The 21,757-nt window shown below is 45.1% G+C and overlaps 1 protein-coding gene across 2 annotated transcripts in view; it reads left to right on the top strand.

Annotated features, from left to right (window-relative positions):
- Window positions 1–13,944, top strand: part of LOC122920263 (serine/threonine-protein kinase D1-like) — a 141,061-nt gene extending 127,117 nt beyond the window's left edge. For both annotated transcript variants that reach the window (XM_044269636.1, XM_044269637.1), the window contains exons 17-19: window positions 8,997–9,264; window positions 11,100–11,185; window positions 13,321–13,944. In XM_044269636.1, coding sequence (XP_044125571.1) covers window positions 8,997–9,264; window positions 11,100–11,185; window positions 13,321–13,500 — 534 coding nt within the window. In that variant the 3' untranslated portion in view covers window positions 13,501–13,944. The remainder of the gene's footprint in view (window positions 1–8,996; window positions 9,265–11,099; window positions 11,186–13,320) is intronic.
- The last annotated feature ends 7,813 nt before the right edge of the window (window positions 13,945–21,757 follow it).

The raw sequence follows: 21,757 nt of genomic DNA, 5'->3' as shown, positions 1-21,757 counted from the left end.
CCTCCTCTGCCTTGGCCTTGGGCTTCCACTTGTTCCCCTGTGACATTTGGGAATGCTCTCAGTAGCGCGTCTACCAACGTGCGCTTGTACTCGCGCATCTTCCTATCACGCTCCAGTGCAGGAAGTAAGGTGGGCACATTGTCTTTGTAGCGTGGATCCAGCAGGGTGGCAACCCAGTAGTCCGCACAGGTTAAAATGTGGGCAACTCTGCTGTCGTTGCGCAGGCACTGCAGCATGTAGTCGCTCATGTGTGCCAGGCTGCCCAGGGATAAGGACAAGCTGTCCTCTGTGGGAGGCGTATCGTCATCGTCCTGCCTTTCCCCCCAGCCACGCACCAGTGATGGACCCGAGCTGCGTTGGGTGCCACCCCGCTGTGACCATGCTTCATCCTCATCCTCCTCCACCTCCTCCTCATCCTCGTCCTCCTCGTCCTCCAGTAGTGGGCCCTGGCTGGCCACATTTGTACCTGGCCTCTGCTGTTGCCAAAAACCTCCCTCTGAGTCACTTCGAAGAGACTGGCCTGAAAGTGCTAAAAATGACCCCTCTTCCTCCTCCTCCTCCTCCTCCTCCTCCTCCTCCTCCTGGGCCACCTCCTCTTCCATCATCGCCCTAAGTGTTTTCTCAAGGAGACATAGAAGTGGTATTGTAACGCTGATAACGGTGTCATCGCCACTGGCCATGTTGGTGGAGTACTCGAAACAGCGCAACAGGGCACACAGGTCTCGCATGGAGGCCCAGTCATTGGTGGTGAAGTGGTGCTGTTCTGTAGTGCGACTGACCCGTGCGTGCTGCAGCTGAAACTCCACTATGGCCTGCTGCTGCTCGCACAGTCTGTCCAGCATGTGCAAGGTGGAGTTCCACCTGGTGGGCACGTCGTATATGAGGCGGTGAGCGGGAAGGCCGAAGTTACGCTGTAGCGCAGACAGGCGAGCAGCAGCAGGATGTGAACGCCGGAAGCGCGAACAGACGGCCCGCACTTTATGCAGCAGCTCTGACATGTCGGGGTAGTTGTGAATGAACTTCTGCACCACCAAATTCAGCACATGCGCCAAGCAAGGGATGTGCGTCAAATTGGCTAGTCCCAGAGCTGCAACGAGATTTCGCCCATTATCACACACCACCAGGCCGGGCTTGAGGCTCACCGGCAGCAACCACTCGTCGGTCTGTTGTTCTATACCCCGCCACAACTCCTGTGCGGTGTGGGGCCTGTCCCCCAAACATATGAGTTTCAGAATGGCCTGCTGACGTTTACCCCGGGCTGTGCTGAAGTTGGTGGTGAAGGTGTGTGGCTGACTGGATGAGCAGGTGGAAGAAGAGGAGGAGGAAGCCGAGAAGGAGGAGGTGGCAACAGGAGGCAAAGAATGTTGCCCTGCGATCCTTGGCGGCGGAAGGACGTGCGCCAAACAGCTCTCCGCCTGGGGCCCAGCTGCCACTACATTTACCCAGTGTGCAGTTAGGGAGATATAGCGTCCCTGGCCGTGCTTACTGGTCCACGTATCTGTGGTTAGGTGGACCTTGCCACAGATGGCGTTGCGCAGTGCACACTTGATTTTATCGGATACTTGGTTGTGCAGGGAAGGCACGGCTCTCTTGGAGAAGTAGTGCCGGCTGGGAACAACATACTGTGGGACAGCAAGCGACATGAGCTGTTTGAAGCTGTCTGTGTCCACCAGCCTAAATGACAGCATTTCATAGGCCAGTAGTTTAGAAATGCTGGCATTCAGGGCCAGGGATCGAGGGTGGCTAGGTGGGAATTTACGCTTTCTATCAAATGTTTGTGAGATGGAGAGCTGAACGCTGGCGTGTGACATGGTTGAGACGCTTGGTGACGGAGGTGGTGGTGGTGGTGTTGGTGGTACATCCCCTGTTTGCTGGGCGGCAGGTGCCAACGTTCCTCCAGAGGCGGAGGAAGAGGCCGAGGCGGCAGCAGCAGAATAGGCCGAGGCGGCAGCAGCAGAAGAGGTAGCAGGGGGAGCCTGAGTGACTTCCTTGGTTTTAAGGTGTTTACTCCACTGCAGTTCATGCTTTGCATGCAGGTGCCTGGTCATGCAGGTTGTGCTCAGGTTCAGAACGTTAATGCCTCGCTTCAGGCTCTGATGGCACAGCGTGCAAACCACTCGGGTCTTGTCGTCAGCACATTGTTTGAAGAAGTGCCATGCCAGGGAACTCCTTGAAGCTGCCTTTGGGGTGCTCGGTCCCAGATGGCGGCGGTCAGTAGCAGGCGGAGTCTCTTGGCGGCGGGTGTTCTGCTTTTGCCCACTGCTCCCTCTTTTGCTACGCTGTTGGCTCGGTCTCACCACTGCCTCTTCCTCCGAACTGTGAAAGTCAGTGGCACGACCTTCATTCCATGTGGGGTCTAGGACCTCATCGTCCCCTGCATCGTCTTCCACCCAGTCTTGATCCCTGACCTCCTGTTCAGTCTGCACACTGCAGAAAGACGCAGCAGTTGGCACCTGTGTTTCGTCATCATCAGAGACATGCTGAGGTGGTATTCCCATGTCCTCATCATCAGGAAACATAAGTGGTTGTGCGTCAGTGCATTCTATGTCTTTCACCGCTGGGGAAGGGCTAGGTGGATGCCCTTGGGAAACCCTGCCAGCGGAGTCTTCAAACAGCATAAGAGACTGCTGCATAACTTGAGGCTGAGACAGTTTCCCTGGTATGCATGGGGGTGATGTGACAGACTGATGGGGTTGGTTTTCAGGCGCCATCTGTGCGCTTTCTGCAGAAGACTGGGTGGGAGATAATGTGAACGTGCTGGATCCACTGTCGGCCACCCAATTGACTAATGCCTGTACCTGCTCAGGCCTTACCATCCTTAGAACGGCATTGGGCCCCACCATATATCGCTGTAAATTCTGGCGGCTACTGGGACCTGAGGTAGTTGGTACACTAGGACGTGTGGATGTGGCAGAACGGCCACGTCCTCTCCCAGCACCAGAGGGTCCACTAACACCACCACGACCATGTCCACGTCCGCGTCCCTTACTAGATGTTTTTCTCATTGTTATGGTTCACCACAACAACAAATATATTATTTGGCCCAATGTATTGTATTCAAATTCAGCGGGATATAAATTTGAGGCCTAGTATTTAGGCGCTGGGTGACCGGTATGGATTTAGTGACAGAATTAGACTTGGAAATGCACAGAAGCGTGTGTGTGAAGTTATTCTGAATGACCCTATGTGCACCTTCAATATGATCTACCCTTTTAGGGATAGATTTCAAATAGCTCTGATATAGCAGAAACGACTAAATTATGAAATTGCTAAATTGGGAATTGTATTTCAACCCAGAACAAAAAATGTGCTTTGACGGACACTAAATAACTTTCCCAGCCACAACAGGACAGCGGTAACGAGAGATTTAGCGGGATATAAATTTGAGGCCTAGTATTTAGGCGCTGGGTGACAGGTATGGGTTTAGTGACAGAATTAGATTTGGAAATGCACAGTAGCGGGTGTGTGAAGTTATTCTGAATGACCCTATGTGCACCTTGAATATTATATACCCTTTTAGGGATAGATTTCAAATAGCTCTGATATAGCAGAAACCACTAAATTATGAAATTGCTAAATTGGGAATTGTATTTCAACCCAGAACAAGAAATGTGCTTGAACGGACACTAAATAACTCGCCCAGCTACAGCACTAAGGACAGATTTAGCGGGATATAAATTTGAGGCCTAGTATTTAGGCGCTGGGTGACAGGTATGGGTTTAGTGCCAGAATTAGACTTGGAAATACACAGTAGCGGGTGTGTGTGAAGTTATTCTGAATGACCCAATGTGCACCTTGAATATTATATACCCTTTTAGGGATAGATTTCAAATAGCTCTGATATAGCAGAAACCACTAAATTATGAAATTGCTAAATTGGGAATTGTATTTCAACCCAGAACAAGAAATGTGCTTGAACGGACACTAAATAACTCGCCCAGCTACAGCACTAAGGACAGATTTAGCGGGATATAAATTTGAGGCCTAGTATTTAGGCGCTGGGTGACAGGTATGGGTTTAGTGCCAGAATTAGACTTGGAAATACACAGTAGCGGGTGTGTGTGAAGTTATTCTGAATGACCCAATGTGCACCTTGAATATTATATACCCTTTTAGGGATAGATTTCAAATAGCTCTGATATAGCAGAAACCACTAAATTATGAAATTGCTAAATTGGGAATTGTATTTCAACCCAGAACAAGAAATGTGCTTTGACGGACACTAAATAACTTTCCCAGCCACAACAGGACAGCGTTAACGAGAGATTTAGCAGGATATAAATTTGAGGCCTAGTATTTAGGCGCTGGGTGACAGGTATGGGTTTAGTGACAGAATTAGACTTGGAAATACACAGTAGCGGGTGTGTGTGAAGTTATTCTGAATGACCCAATGTGCACCTTGAATATTATATACCCTTTTAGGGATAGATTTCAAATAGCTCTGATATAGCAGAAACCACTAAATTATGAAATTGCTAAATTGGGAATTGTATTTCAACCCAGAACAAGAAATGTGCTTGAACGGACACTAAATAACTCGCCCAGCTACAGCACTAGGGACAGATTTAGCTGGATATAAATTTGAGGCCTAGTATTTAGGCGCTGCGTGACAGGTATGGGTTTAGTGACAGAATTAGACTTGGAAATACACAGTAGCGGGTGTGTGTGAAGTTATTCTGAATGACCCAATGTGCACCTTGAATATTATATACCCTTTTAGGGATAGATTTCAAATAGCTCTGATATAGCAGAAACCACTAAATTATGAAATTGCTAAATTGGGAATTGTATTTCAACCCAGAACAAGAAATGTGCTTGAACGGACACTAAATAACTCGCCCAGCTACAGCACTAGGGACAGATTTAGCTGGATATAAATTTGAGGCCTAGTATTTAGGCGCTGGGTGACCGGTATGGATTTAGTGACAGAATTAGACTGGGATATGGCCAAAAAATAAACAGACTATTGCTGGTTAAATGCACTTGGTGTGACAGCTTCACCCTGATGTAGGCTTTAGCCAAAAAACAACCACACCATTGAGGGTTAAATGCACTTGGTGACAGGCGCAGCTTGCCCCTGATTTAGTATATGGCCAAAAAATGAACAGACTATTGCTGGTTAAATGCACTTGGTGTGACAGCTTCACCCTGATGTAGGCTTTAGCCAAAAAACAACCACACCATTGAGGGTTAAATGCACTTGGTGACAGGCGCAGCTTGCCCCTGATTTTGTATATGGCCAAAAAATGAACAGACTATTGCTGGTTAAATGCACTTGGTGTGACAGCTTCACCCTGATGTAGGCTTTAGCCAAAAAACAACCACACCATTGAGGGTTAAATGCACTTGGTCGCAGCTTGTGCTGGCGCACCACAAGACACAAAATGGCCGCCGATCACCCCAGAAAAATGTGACTGACAAACGGTCTGTGCAGCCTAAAAACAGTGAGCAATTGAGGATCAGCAGCTCAATGATCCACAGCTGCAGATCGATCAGTTAATCAAGTCCTTTGGAGGAGTTAATCTGCCTAATCTCGCCCTACTGTCGCAGCCGCAACCTCTCCCTACGCTAATCAGAGCAGAGTGACGGGCGGCGCTATGTGACTCCAGCTTAAATAGAGGCTGGGTCACATGGTGCTCTGGCCAATCACAGCCATGCCAATAGTAGGCATGGCTGTGATGGCCTCTTGGGGCAAGTAGTATGACGCTTGTTGATTGGCTGCTTTGCAGCCTTTCAAAAAGCGCCAAGAAAGCGTCACAAAAGCGCGAAGAAAGCGACGAACACCGAACCCGAACCCGGACTTTTACGAAAATGTCCGGGTTCGGGTCCGTGTCACGGACACCCCAAAATTCGGTACGAACCCGAACTATACAGTTCGAGTTCGCTCATCCCTACTTGTGATGGTACTGTGAGAACTGTGCCGTCATCACAGATATTGTTTTCTATTAAAATTCATGTTTTACACTTGTTTTTTTTCTGATTGAAGTTAATATTTTGTACTCAGAACTACAATGTACTGCACCACATGTTTACACCGGACTAAGGCTACTTTCACATCTGTGTTTTTAAGGCTACTTTCACACTTGCGGCAGCAGGATCCGGCAGGGGGAACAGCCTTCTGGATCCGTGCTAATGCTAGCCCACCATGCCACCGGAAGTCCACTACAGCCCTATTCACTATAATGAGGGCAGTCAGAGGTCCGGTCGCAGCACAGCACACAACCCGAGAGGTGGCCGGACAAAAAAAGGTAGCATGCTGTAGTTTTTGCCCGGCCTCCTCTCGACATGTTTGCCGTGCTGCAGCCGGACCTCCGGACCATCCCATTATATTGAATGGGGCCAGAGCGGACTTCGGACTTCGGTGGGCTAGCGTTACGACGGATCCTGCAGGCTGTTCCTCCGCCGGAACAACCTGACGGAAAAGGCTACCGCCAGTGTGAAAATAACCTAAGGCTACATTCACGCTAGGATTGCTATTTTCCGGTATTAAGATCCGTAATAGGGTCTCAATACCAGAAAAAAACACTTCCGTTTTGTCCCCATTAATTGTCAATGGGATAAAACAGAACTGGACAGTACGGAGTGCTCCAAAATGCATTCCGTTCCATTTGATTGCGTTGCCATACCGGAAAGCAAACAGCAGCATGCTGCTGTTTTCTTTCAGTCATGAGATGCGGAGCAAGGCCGATCTGTCATGGCCAACAATGCAAGTCAATGGGGATGGATCCGTTTAACTCTGATACTATGTGACACAATAGAAAACGGATCCGTCCCCCATTGACTTTCAATGGAGTTCATGACGGATCCGTATGTTAAAGATAATACAACCGGAACCGTTCATAACTGATGCAGATGGTCGTATTATCAGTAACGAAAATGTGTTTTTGCTGAACCCTGCTAGATCCAGCAAAAACGCTAGTGTGAAAGTAGCCTAAAGCTACACGCCAAACTTATCGACAGGCTATAAAGCACCTGATGTACCTGAACAGAATGTTCTTTAGGCATGGCTGACTGCTTTGTGTTCATATACCTTTTTTCAACAGTATGGAAAGTTGACTACAGTTTCCAGTATAAGGGCATTATGTATTGTAGGTACTGTACAGTGCGTGTATCTCTCTTACTGCATACATCAGCCATTATATCCATTTGCTTACATCAGCCATTATATCCATTTGAAGGTATTACACCTGCCGATTTTTCAGCAGATGATCGTTAACGAGCGTTCGTAGTAACCCTAGTTAGCGATCATCTGGCAGTGTAATACTGCCACCAATTGCTCGATGAATGAGCAAACGCTAGTTCATTGGGCAATCCAAATCTTTTGAGATGTTTAGAAAAAAATCGTTTTCATGCGGCATATTGTGGTGTGTAATCAAAGTCTGCTGCCAGCAAACAATGATTCAGTATAGGGAAGAGTGATGGCATAATAATCGCTCCTCCCTATACTGAGGAGGAGCATGTAATAGCAGCTCTCTCCTCGGCTAGCGAGCAGACGATTGCTAGGAAGGAACGCTTCCTTCCCGAAAATCCCCTGTTAAATCTGGCTGTCTAATACACCCTTAGGAGTATGTGGTTACCCCCTCTTCTCTGCAGACTCTGTCATAGGTGATCTTTCTCTGTTACAGCTTGCTCTTCTTTGTACTTACCCCTCCTACTGTGAGAGAAGGAAGGGGTAGAGCAGAGCGCTCAGGTACTATTTGCCTTTCTTGTTCCTTATCTCCTTGTTTGGACCTGGGGTACAGATAGGACGATTGTATACTGTATATCTATACATATGTCTATGAAGTTATGAATATATAGTAATAACATGTAAAAGGTATTTTTGTTGTAATATGCGTCTTCGTTACTTATTTTTCTGGGTTCACGTGTTTTTCTGTAATTTTTATTTCGAGCAATATATGAAAGAAATGTGTTGGAAAATAATTTATCTTTACTGAATAAATGATCAGATCAATGAAAACTGCAGTTATATGTTTCCAAATGTAAAAGTATGCACTTGGGGAGAAGAAAGTCTTTCTATCGTATTGGCAGTTCTTGGTTTATCAAGGCAGCATAAGAGAAGTATTTGGGATACCTGATTCTTTACAGCTTTAAAATGAGTCAGTGTGGCCAACAAGGAAAGCAAGTATAGCTGTGTATAGCTAAAGGTATAACCGGTAGAAAAGGCGAGACTGTGATGACCACATCTGGAGTTCTGAGCTCAGTTCTGAAAACCTCACCTTTTAAGAATAAAAGTCAACAAGAAAGAATTAAAGAACTTAAGGGTCATTTATTAAGACCGGAATTTTAGACGCCGTTCTTAATAAAGCCTCTGTGCATGTGGTGGATCGTCGAAGTTACAGCTTCCTAGCTGTCTTACATTTAGACCACTTTCTATTCCTAAACCAGGCGTAGAAAAGGATGAGTGAGATGGCCCTACTGGCCAGTCTCCATCTCCGCCCATGCCATGCCCACTATTTTAGACCTGGCGTGAGTGGGGAGAAGTCACATATTGCGGCGCAACTAACCATCGGTGCCTGAAATACACCTAATATAGGCATATTTCAGTCTAATAAATGACCCCCTTAATTTGTACAGCCTTGAGTAAAGAAGGGAATGGGGCAACATGATCGAAACTACAGTGGGTTAAATAAGAAACTAAATGCAACAACAATGGGACACAATCGGAAATTCGTTGGAGGAAATATCAGAAGCAATGTCTGAAAATATAATTTTACTGATAAGAGTAGATGCTTGGAACAAATGCCATCACATGTGGTTGGAAAGTCTACAGTAAGTGACGTTAAACATGCCTGGTAAAAACACAGATCTATCCTGAGAGAAAACTAAAAAGGAAATACTATAAAGGCAGACTAGATGGACCAGGTAGTCTTTTTCTGCCACCATCTTCTATGTTTCTATTTTTCTGCCTAATGTATCAACAATAGCACTAGTTCATCTTTATTCTTATTGATTTTATATAGCTAACTGTATTCTTCCGTGTGCTTACAATCCAGGTAAAACTTTGTGACTTTGGCTTTGCTCGCATCATTGGTGAAAAATCTTTCAGAAGGTCTGTTGTTGGGACTCCTGCATATCTGGCCCCTGAAGTTTTAAGGAACATTGGTTACAATCGGTCACTAGATATGTGGTCTGTTGGAGTGATCATCTATGTCAGCCTTAGTGGTACCTTTCCCTTTAACGAAGATGAAGATATTAATGATCAGATACGGAATGCAGCATTTATGTATCCCAAGAACCCGTGGAATGAAATTTCAAATGATGGTAAAAATCTGATTTACAGTTGTTACAAAGATAACGGATAACGTTAAAGTAAACAATCCCAGATTCGTCACAGATTAGTCTAAAGGCTGTATTAGATCAGCCGATTGTTGGGCATATCATCGCTGACAAACGTTTGTAGGAACACTCTATAACGATGATCTGCCTGTGTAATACTGCTGCCGATGAATGAGCAAACACTTCATCTGGCAAGCGCAATCTATCAGCAGGTTTAAAAATCATCGCTTGCCGGCAGCAGATCGCAGATGAGGACGGCGATGACATTAGCGATCATTCTTCCTCATGCTGTGGAGGGCATCTCTGCATGTAATAGCAGCAATCTCCTCCACTGACTAGCATGAAATTGTTGGGAAGGAACTCCTCCTTCCCAACAATCATTTGCTACATCCCTAGGCATAATACAGCCCTTACACTGACCATGAACTTTTCGCTGACCCTCAGACAAATGCACATTGGGCTAAGCATGAATGTGTTTGAATGGGGAGAGGTGTCTAGCAGCAGCTTAGGTCCCCTTAGGACAAAAGGATTAGACATGTTGAAATCCAACATACTTGACTATTTCTCCTCCCAACATCTGCCTTTAGGGGAAAGTCAGTACACTGCCATACATATGTATGGTGTAGTTTTGTTATAGAAAATATCACGTCTTGGTATTGCCTCACATGTTACTAAACAAGTTAATGTTAAAATTTAATGTTAAGTCATAGGAGAATGTGTCATGACTGCACAACCTTCAAGAAGATGTAACATAGGGCTTTTTTTTTTACTTTTTGAGGTTACTTATGCAAAAATGTTTTCAACATTTTGCATTTTTACACAACTCACTCCAGTTCTGAAAAGTGGGAAAGTGGATTTGGTTAGGCGCCTTCACATGCAGCATATTTTTTTGCAAAAGTTTTTTGCATCTGAAAATCAGTTCCATTCATCTGAATGGGGCTTGTGGAAATACATGTGCTTCCTACCAAAACAGCCCCATTCAGATAAATCGAAGTGATTTCTAATGGCAGAAATTTTCGGTAACAAAATCTTCTGTGTGCAAAGGCATCATACATTTCGATGCAGATTTATCATGGTGACGTTTTTCGTAGCTATTCATAGCTAAACGTTAAAGAGAAGTTAAGCCAGGAAGCAAGGTTTATTCTAATTAGGATAAATGATCCCACTTTTTGAAAAAAAAAAACATGCTGTCCTCATAGAGACCGTTCATACAGAAGTGTAAATACTGTCATACTGCCTCAGAAAATAATTGTAATGATTTTCTCAGATTAAGGGCTTATGCACACGACCATATGCCCTCCGAGACATACAGTCCGTGAGCGGGCCATATGTCCCGGAGCAGCATACATTGTGTGCACGGGAGTGCACAGCATCATAGGTTACTATGATACTGTGCGCATCGGGCCGCCTGCGCACTCATATGATCATATGAGTGCGGGACAATAGCCCCCACGGGTGGCCCGATGCGCACAGTATCATAGTAACCTATGATGCTGTGCGCTCCCGTGTATGCCCGCTCACGGACCGTATGTCTCAGAGGGCATACAGTCGTGTGCATGAGCCCTAAAAGTCACATTTGCTATCTGAAATATAACTTAATGGGCCTCATTTATCAAAATTGCTTAAGAGTAAAACTGTTTTAGTGGCCCAATCAGAACTCGCCTTTCATTTTTTCAGAGCTCTTTCAGAAATAAAACCTAAGCACTGATTGGTTGCTATGGACAACTGAGAAAGTTTTACCGTTAGGCAGTTTTGATACATGGGGTCATACAGTATAGAACATTTACATTGTCTCAGTGATGCTTTTTTTCTCTTCCTAGCAATTGCCCTTATTAGCAGTTTGTTGCAAGTACAAATCAGAAGACGATTCAGTGTGGACAAGGCGCTTAGTCACCCATGGATGCAGGTACAATAACTTTTTTTTCTGGGTTATTCTTGTAAATATAAAGACAGGGACCTAATGGAGACAACTGAGTGGAGGTCAGAATTAGTGTTGAGCGGAGCGCGCTTCAGATGCTTCATCCGACGTTGCTTTGTTCGAAACTTCGGAATAAGGGTCCATTCACACATCCGTAGTGTATTGTGCATCCACAATACACCCGGCCAGCACCCCCCATAGAACTGCCTATTCTTGTCTGCAATTGCAGACAAGAATAGGACATGTTCTATTTTTTTGCGGAGTCGTGCCCTGGAAGTCCGGGACCAAAGCCCGGAAGTTCGGGGCCGCGCTCCGGAAATGCGGATGCGGAGAGCACATAGTGTGCTCTCCGCATCCCGTTCTGCCCTGTTGAGAATAAATGGGTCCGCACCCGTTCCCAATATTGCGGAACGGATGCGGACCCATTTGCAGACATGTGAATGGACCCTAATACTGTACGGAGATCCGTCGCTCCGATGAACCAAAGTAAGTTATTCACGAAGATGCGTGTGACTTTGTTGAATAACTTTGGTAGTTGAAAAAAACACTTTAGAACGTGAAACCGAACTTTGCTTCGCTTCCAAAGTACTAGTCGGAACCGAAGCCGAGTTAAGTTTCAAGTTTCAAAATCAATTACCGAAGTTATTCAATGAAGTCGCACGCGACTTTGCGAATAACTCACTTCGGCTCATCCGAGCCCATACATTCTAATATTGTACGGAGACGGATCTCCGTACAGTAGTATTCCGAGGTTTTTTCTGAAGCCACTTCGGATGAAGTATCTGGAGCTCGCTTCGCTTAACACTAGTCAGAGCGATTGACAGGTTGTGCATGGAAAAATGCTTGATTGAGGCGGAGGTAAAAGAAACACCGTATTTGTGATTTTTTAAATTATACTGCAAATTGGTGTTTGTATGCTGCTCATGCCATTTTCCGAAAACAAGCCTCTGTAGATTTTAGTTTAGGACTGTCGGAGGAGGTACCAAATTTATGATGAGGCCTGTACCACACCATAAATTAAGGGCATCCTTCGGCTGTGCAGGAAATATCAAGAACTGCGTACCACACGCCAGTTTTGATAAATCCCCCTTTTTTTTTCTAATCTCAGAAAATTATTTTAGATTAATTGGGGTAGAAGGAAAGGGAAATTGAATATAATGGAAAGGAGTGCTTAATGCTATGTTCTGTTACCACTTGGTGGTACTAGTGCATTGGGAATTGTGAAAGCTAGTATTACTTGAACTGAGGTGCTCAAAAATATCCTATGTTGTTGTTTGATGGAATTTAAAATGTTTTAAAAATGTTTCATTTTAAAGTAACTGTTATTTATAATGTATTTCTATATGTTCTTGTTATTATAAAATAATAAATTAAAACGCAAAAACGGCTGTGATTTTTCAGTTTCACACAGGGTGTCAAATATTTTCCATTAATAGAATGTCAACACCTGTAGTTTATACCATGAGAGACTGATATATGTGCCTAAGACTATCACTGCTTCTCAAGGGCGTAATAATCTGGGTCAAAGGGGGAGGGGGCGCCTCTCGTTCATCCAAAGTCTAAGAAGGCGCACTCTAGGGCAGTAGGAGTTTTAAAGCAATTTAAAGCATTCGCAAATAAAAACAAAAAACGTTTTCACGTGTTCATGTCTGTGTATGCAGGCAGGATCTATGAAGGCTGCAGGCTTGCAGAGTGTGCTAGCAGGCCACGCCTCTCTAGGGCACTTTTGCACTTTTTGGGGCACCTCTAGACCTAAATATATCCATGCTTATCCTTAAGATCATAATCAATCAAAAAGTGCCATCTCCTCAAAGTATTCAGTGTCTGCAGAGATGCAATTACCTGCTCTGTCCACTACACAATGAATGTAGCTGCGTAGTTCCAGTGCTGACTTCTGGCACTAGAGCTTCTCAAAAAAGCTGATCGTCGAGGGTGTAGGGAGGTGATTGATAGGCCATCAATATAAAAATCCTGGAATATCCCTGTTAAGTTATTTTCTAAGTTCTCAGTCAATTTCATTATTATTCCAAAATCAGGGGTTATGAAATGTACTATCCAAAGACAAGGAAAGGAAACTCACTTTACTTTGCTTCATTGTTAAATCATGTATACTTTTATTTCAGGATTTTCAAACTTGGTTGGACCTCCGGGAGTTAGAGACCAAAGTTGGGCAAAGATACATTACTCATGAGAGTGATGATGCACGCTGGCAGCGATTTGCAGAGGAATGTGGTATTGAATACCCTCAACATTTTGTCATGGGTCCCCGGTATGATGAAACCGAAGAGGAAGATGAAGAATAAAGGCTTACAGGATCTGTGATGGTGAATACTGTTTATTGGTCAAGTGAAAGACTTGAACGCTTTTTTGTTTTTTATTTTGTGTCATACCCAGTGGCCTGAAGGGTTAATGACGATGAGGGACAGTGAGCTTTATTGGACAGTAAGAGTATATTTCTGATTATATATAAAATTATATTTGTAACCATAACATACAGATATTCATTAAAGCAAGAAACATATTTTCATTTGATTCCACATTCTAGAATGAATTGTACTCCTATTTTATCTTGTATGGCTAAATACTTTCACTGCAAACTAAGACAAAGCTAAACCATAGCTTTTATTTAATGTATTAGGCTACTTTCACACTAGCGTTTTAGTTTTACGGTACTGAGTTCCGTCATAGGGGCTCAATACTGGGAAAAAACGCTTCAGTTTTGTCCCCATTCATTATCAATGAGGACAAAACTGAACAGAACAGAATCCTCCAAAATGCATTCCGTTTAGTTTAGTTGCATTCCCATACCGGAGAGCAAACCGCAACATGTTGTAGTTTGCTTTCCGTCCTGGAATGCAGAGCAAGACGGATCCGGCATAAACCCTAATGCAAGTCAATGGGAACAGATCCGTTTTCTCTGACACAATCTGCCACAATAGAAAAAAGATCCATCCTCCATTGACTTTCAATAGAGTTCATGACGGATCCGTCTTGGCAATGTTAAAGCTAATACAATCGGATCCATTCATAACGGATGCATATGGATGTATTATCAGTAATGTAAGCTGTAAGAAGGTACAAGGAATCATTGTGGATGATAGGTATGTGTCACCGAGGTTCCTGGCCTCGGTGGAGTAAGAGCAAGTTTTCATGTGTCAGCAGCAGTTGCTGTGTGACACCTTGCTATCTAGACTGGCTGTAAATAGCTGATCCAGGACGGCTATTACTGGGAGTAGTCAAAGTGCTGGGTGGGTGACTACTCCCTACAGTCCAGGCTGGGATTTGACAGGCCTATATAAAACAGCCAGCAATGTCAGGTGGGTGGATTACTCCTCTCTGACACTGAAGTTGTGTAAAACTCTGCTGAGATCTGAGGCCTGTGTGTGGGCTGAAAGCTGGCTGAAGACAGTGTGTCAGGCGAGCAGGGCGCCTAAAGCCTGCAGGTGGACTTTGAGGCTGAGCATTCAGCTGGGTGTGGATTAAACACCCAGGATCAAAGGTGAATGTTTTTCTGTATGAACTGTTTTGGGTGTGAACGAACACCAATACTGAAAATTTACTGTCATACTGTGAACCTGCAAGTATTGTGAATAAACACTGCTATTTTTGAGTTACAAACGTGTCTTTGCTTCTATTCTGCACCCGCTTTTCCTGTCTACCAGAGCAATCCCCCAAAGCATTTTTGCTAAACTCTGCCGGATCCAGTAAAAACGCTAGTGTGAAAGTAGCCTTAACATTTTATTTTAAAGGAAGAAAAAAAAGACAATAGCTAGAAATTGGATGTTATAAGTGATAGTTCAGACATAACAGAAAGCATATTCCTGTTATTGTCTATATGTGCCCTGTTGCTATTGATTCCTATGTCTCTTCCTTTATTGTCCTTTCCTTGTCTTCTACATAGATTAATTCACCCAATGTATTTTAAACAGGTTTTCTTATTTCATAATGATTTTCTATATCTGTTCAAACATTGTATATTTTTGCCCCATGTACCTTTTTGCTCACGTCTGCCCATTCCTTATCCTTTTCTGGGCATCACTGCATCCTGGCAGGATGTTTACTTGCAGAATTTGCTGTTTTCTTTAGCTTCCTGCTGGGTTTTACTAGCAATAAGATGCTTTTCTCTGTAATGTTTTTTCAGGGCCTGCTCCTCCGACCACACTAGTCTCTCAGCAGTAGTTGCACCTCCATACCTCCTCTATACATGTTAGCTAGGCAGAGGTAGCCATGTGAAATATTACAGCGCAATGCATGCTTTGGTTGGCAAATAGGAAGCTCTGCATGTAATATCCTGCCAGGATGCAGTGATGCTAAACAAGGGAGTGGAGTGCTGAAATGAAAACAGGTATATATGCAGTGTTTGGAGTACTCTGGGCAGAAGGAAATGTCATTAAGAAACCAAAGAACCCCTTTAACAATATAGTTTGAATAAGTATCACCAATGATGACATTTATTAACATAATTGCATGCTGAGCCAACATTGTGTGTTAGCAGGTTATAGAACTGCAATGGTTGACAAGTTGACGACCTGAATTTTTCTTTTTCCATGAAAACCTTTGCAACCAACATATTTTATAGACAAATTGGAAAACCAAAATGAATGCTAACAATTATAATTACGGTTGAGCGAACCAGAACTGTAAAGTTCGGGGTCGTACCGAACTTTAGGATTTTTGGACCCTGAACCTGAACATTTCAGTAAAAGTTCGGGTTCGGTGTTCGGCGCTTTCTTGGAGCTTTTTGAAAGGCTGCAGAACAGCCAATCAACAAGCGTTTAACTGTCTGACCTTAGAAGCCATCACAGCCATGCCTACTAATGGCATGGCTGTAATTGGCCAGAGCAGCATGTGACCCAGGCTCTATATAAACTTGAGTCACTTAGCGCTGCACGTCACTCTGCTGGTACAAGTGTAGGGAGAGGGTGCTGCTGGACTGGTGATTTCAGGGAGAGAATAGGAGAGAATCTAACTCAGCGATCTACATAGAGATAGTTGTGTGGGTGCAGGGCACAATCTTTTTACCCTGCCCTGAGCCCATTGACCCAAAAAAACCGCATCCGTCTGCTAGTTAGGTGGGCGGCGGCTGCCACCATTTTATGCAAGCTCAGTGCACCAGCACTGGATCTGAGCTTTTGGGACATTAAAAATCAAAATTTTTTGGGCAATATACAACATCTGGATTAGTCAGTGTGCAATTTATGCTAGAAATACAGCCATCATTTTCTGGGGTTTTAAAAACACACTTTTTTGCCAAAAATCAGTATTTTCCTGATCTGCAAGTGTTAAAGGGTTTCTACCACCAGAAATACTGTTATGTAGCTGACTGACATTAGCGATGGGACCACTAAAAAACACGTAGGCACACAAGATTGTCATCCGCGTCCGCATCATTGCATGGCAAACCTGTCTTAGATTTTTTTTTACTTTCCGTTATGTCTGGTGATCCTCCAAAAATAAAGGAAGACACACGGAAACCCACACAACGGAACCCCATTTTGCGGAACGGAACACAACAACGGTCGTGTGCATGAGGCCTTAGATTCAGAGATTTGAAATACCGCCATTTGGTGCACCAATATTTAATTCAGGCCTCCAGTGGTTCAGGCCGTGTGAGATACACCCTTTACATACAGAGGTTTGATTCAGGCATTTGAAATACAGCCATTTTGGGCAAAAATTCAGACCTACAGTGGGTCAGGTCGTGTGAGATACACCCTGTATATACAGGGCTTATATTTTTTCATTAATAAAACACCCTTTTTGGGGCAAAATACACAATATTTCAGGCCTTGCAGCATAAGCACGTTTAAAATTCCTGGGTTATATACCGCTGCCATGTTGAGTTATTAAACAAACACCCGTTTGGGCAAAAATAGTTTATTTGGCAGCCCTTGCTGCATATGTCATTGTGAGATGCACCCTTAATATATTTGGGTTAGATTCAGAGTTTTGAAATACCGGCATTTGGTGCACCAATATTGAATTCAGGCCTTCAGTGGGTCAGGCCGTGTGAGATACACCCTGTATATACAGGGCTTATATTATTTTATTAATAAAACACCCTTTTTGGGGCAAATTACACAATATTTCAGGCCGTGCAGCAGAAGCAAGTTTGAAATTCCTGGGTTATATACCGCTGCCATATTGAGTTATTAAACAAACACCCGTTTGGGCACAAAAAGTTTATTTGGCAGCCTTTGCTGCATATGTCATTGTGAGATACACCCTTATTACATTTGGGTTAGATTCAGAGATTTAAAATACCGCCATTTGGTGCTCTAATATTGAATTCAGGCCTACACTGGTTCAGGCCGTGTGAGATACACCCTCTACATATAGGGGTTTGATTCAGGTATTTGAAATACAGCCATTTTGGGCAAACAAATCTTTAATTGAGGACTAGTCTGGTTCAGGCCGTGTGAGATACACCCTTTACATACCGTCGTTCTATTCTACTATTAAACACCCATTTAGGGCAAGATCCTAAATTCGAGAAATATAAGGAGAGCGTCAAATAAAGGACATGGCCCAGGTCGTGGTGCTGCTGGTGGAGCTCCTGTTGCAGGGAGAGGACGTGGTCCATCTGTGCCAGCTACACGCACAAATGAAACCCCTTCCTCAGGTGCGAGTAGGCGACAGAACCTGCAGCGGTATTTTGTCGGGCCTAATGCAGCTCTACGAATGGTGAGGCCTGAACAAGTACAGGCTATAGTAGATTGGGTTGCTGACAGTGGATCCAGTTCCTTCACATTGTCTCCCACCCAGTCTCCTGCTGAAAGACAACAGATGGCACCTGCAGCTGATGTCCATTAGTCTTTCATCTCACCCCATTGCAAATCAGCCAAGTAGTCTGAGCCCCAAGTCATGCAGCAATCTCTTCTGCTTTTTGATGACTCTGTTAGCAGGGTTTCCCAGGCCCAACCACTTATTTTTCAAGATGAGTACATGGGAGGACCATCGCAGCACGTCTCAGATGATGACGAAACACAGGTGCTAACTGCTGGGGCTTTCGAAAGTGTGCAGACCGACAAGGAAGGCAGGGGTGAAAACTGGGTGGAAGATGATGTGGAGGACGATGAGGTCCTCGACCCCACTTGGAATCAAGGTCATGCGAGTGACCTATGTAGTTCATAGCAAAAAGCAGTGGTCGCACAGAGCCACCAGCCCAGCAGAAGAGGAAGCAAGGTGCAAAAGCGGAGCAGCCGTCCTCTAGACAGTACGCCTGCTACTGCCCACCGCAGCAAGGGACCGAGCACACCAAAGCCAGCTCCATGGAGTTCCCTGGCGTGGCAGTTCTTCAGACAATGTGCCGACGACAAGACACAAGTGGTTTGCACGCTGTGCAATCAGAGCCTGAAGGCGAGGCATAAACGTTCTCAACCTGAGCACAACCTGCAAAGCACGAGCTGCAGTGGAGTAGACACCTCAAAAACCTAGAAAAGTCTCTGGCTCCTCCTGCTTCCTCTTCTGCTCCAGTCTTGGCCTCTTCATCCACCTCTGGAGTGACAGTGCCACCAAACAGATGATCTGCCAGCAACACCAACACCTGGGTCACTAAGCATCTCCACAATGTCCCACGGAAGTGGTCAGCTCTCCATCTCCCAAACGCTCGAGAGGAAGAGGAAGTACCCCCCTACCCACCCGCGATCTCTAGCCCTGAATGCCAGCATTTCTAAATTACTGGATTTTTAAATGCTGTCATTCCGTCTGGTGGAGACTGATAGTTTTAAAGGCCTTATGGCGGTGGCTGTCCCACAGTATGTCGTGCCCAGCCGCCACTACTTTTCAAGGCGAGCTATCGCTTCCCTGCACAACCAAGTAGGAGAGAAAATCAGGTGTGCTCTGCGCAATGCCATCTGTGGCAAGGTGCACCTGACTACGGATGCGTGGAACAGATACGTGGAACAGTAAGCACGATCAGGGCTGTTATATCTCCATAACAGCACACTGGGTAAATGCAGTGGCGGCTAGGCCTGAGGCGGATAGCAGTTTGGCGCATGTCCTTCCACCACCGAGGGCACTGCAGTTTGCCTCCTGTTGCTTCCTCCTCCTACTCTGCTTCCTCATCCTCTACCAGCTCCTCATCTGGTCAGCGTAACACCTTGACCACCAACTTCAGCACAGCCAGGGCTAAACGACAGCAGGCAGTTTTAAAACTTATCTGTTTGGGGGACAAACCCCACACCGCGCAGGAGCTGTGGACGGGCCTTGAACAACAGACTGATGAGTTGTTTGTGCCAGTCAGCCTCAAGCTTGGCCTGGTGGTGTGCGATAATGGGCAAAATCTCGTAGCAGCTCTGAGACTAGCCGGTTTGATGCACATCCCTTGACTGGCGCATGTGCTGAATTCAGTGGTGCAGAGATTCCTTAAAACTTACCTCGATATGTCAGAGCTGCTGCATAAAGTGCGGGCCGTCTGTGCACGCTTTTCATCGCTCTCACCTCGCTCCTGGCAATGATGAAAGAGGATGTGGCACAGGAGGAGGAGAAAGAGGGATCATTTCATAGGGTTTCCGGCCAGTCATTAACAAATGGCTCCGAGGGTGGGTTCCTGCACCCAAAAACCCAAGGTACACAATTATCCAGCCAGGGCACAGTTCTGGAGGATGACGAGGTGGATGATGAGGAGGAGATGGAGGAGGAGGAACCATGTTCACAGCAGGGTGGCACCCAGACCAGCTCATGGCCATCACTGGTGCATGGATGGGGGGTTACAGAGGACACAGATGATACACCGCCTACAGAGGACAGTTTTTCGTTGCCTCTGGGCAGCCTAGCACACATGAGCGATTACATGCTGCAGTATCTCCGCAACGACTGCCGAGTTGCCTACGTTCTAACTTGTGCTGATTACTGGGTGGCCACGCTGCTGGATCCCCGTTACAAGGACAATGTACCGTCCTTAATTCCCTCACTGGAGCGTGATCGTAAGATGCGCGAGTACAAGCGCACGCTGGTAGACGCACTGCTGGTGGCATTCCCACCTGACAGCGGGGGTACAGTGGAAGCACAAGGCGAAGGCAGAGGACAAGGAAGAGGTCGCCAACGCAGCTGGGGCACCGCCAGCACCTCAGAAGGCAGGGTTGGCATGGCCGAAATGTGGAAAAGCTTTGTCAGCACGCCACAACAACCAGTACCACCAGCTGATATGGAACGTCTAAGCAGGAGGCAGCATTTCACCAACATGGTGGAGCAGTATGTGTGCACACGCCTACACGTACTGAATGACGTCTCTTCTGGGTCTCCAAATTAGGCACATGGCCTGAGCTTGCCCTTTATGCCTTGGAGGTGCTGGCCTGCCCTGCAGCCAGTGTATTATCTGAACGTGTGTTTAGCACGGCAGAGGGTGTCATTACAGACAAGCACAGCCGCCTGTCCACAGCCAATGTGGACAAGCTCACGTTCATTAAAATGAACCAGGCCTTGTCCGTACCTTGTGCAGAATAGACATGTATGCCGGCACTAACCAGCCATTGTTATACTGCAGCGCAATTGCTCATTCTTGTGTAGAGTGCACCCTAATAAAAAAAATAAAAAATATTTTAAACAAAAACCTGTGTTGGCTACCTCGTCCTCCTCCGCCGTCGCTTCCACCTACACCGCCACATCCACCGTCTCCTCAATCTCCTACTCCATATGGACCACGTCCTCCTAGATCAAGATTATTATTTTTTATTTTTACCTATTTTATGTTATTTAAAGTCACCAGAATGACAAGGGAGGTGCAAAAGAATGGTCGGAAAGAAGTGTGAAAACCAGGAGAGACAAATCTAGCCAATTCAGTAGACAAAAGGTTAATCCAGACATGCCAAGTCAGTGCACCAGGAGAATCGATATGATGAATGAGCAGTGTAAGGGTTAATCCAGAAACAGGCCAAAGTCAGGTCACCAGGAGTTAAAAACAGGAATAGCGAGTAGCACAATGCAGAGGAGCCAGGACTCGAGCAGAAGGTACAGTTGTGTTCAAAATAATAGCAGTGTGTTTAAAAAAGTTAATAAAGCTCAAAATCCTTCTAATAGCTTTTATTTCCATACACACAAATGCATTGGGAACACTACATTATATTCCAAATCAAAACATGAAGAAAAATATATCAAATTTGTGTTGTTCCTTTAAAAAATTTTTTAAAGAAAAGTGAATATTAGATTGTTCAAAAAAGTTGCAGTGTATGTATTCTTCTTTACAAACTCAAACATTCACTATATAAAGTGAAAAATGCTATCCTTTTGAATCACTTAACTAATATTTAGTTGTATAACCACTGTTTCTCAGAACTGCTGTACATCGGTGTTGCATGGAGTCAACCAACTTCTGGCACCTGTGAACAGGTATTCCAGCCCAGTATGATTGAACTACATTCCACAGTTCTTCTCTATTTCTTGGTTTTGCCTCAGAAACTGCATTTTTGATGTCACCCCACAAGTTTTCTATTGGATTAAGATCCGGGGATTGGGCTGGCCACTCCATAACGTCAATCTTGTTGGTCTGCAACCAAGATGTTGCATGTTTACTGGTGTGTTTGGGGTCATTGACTTGTTGGAACACCCATGTCAAGGGCA

Source organism: Bufo gargarizans, chromosome 10, assembly GCF_014858855.1.
Source record: "Bufo gargarizans isolate SCDJY-AF-19 chromosome 10, ASM1485885v1, whole genome shotgun sequence".
In the NCBI taxonomy this organism is placed as follows: Eukaryota; Metazoa; Chordata; class Amphibia; order Anura; family Bufonidae; genus Bufo; species Bufo gargarizans.
This window is presented reverse-complemented; position numbering and strand designations above follow the sequence as displayed.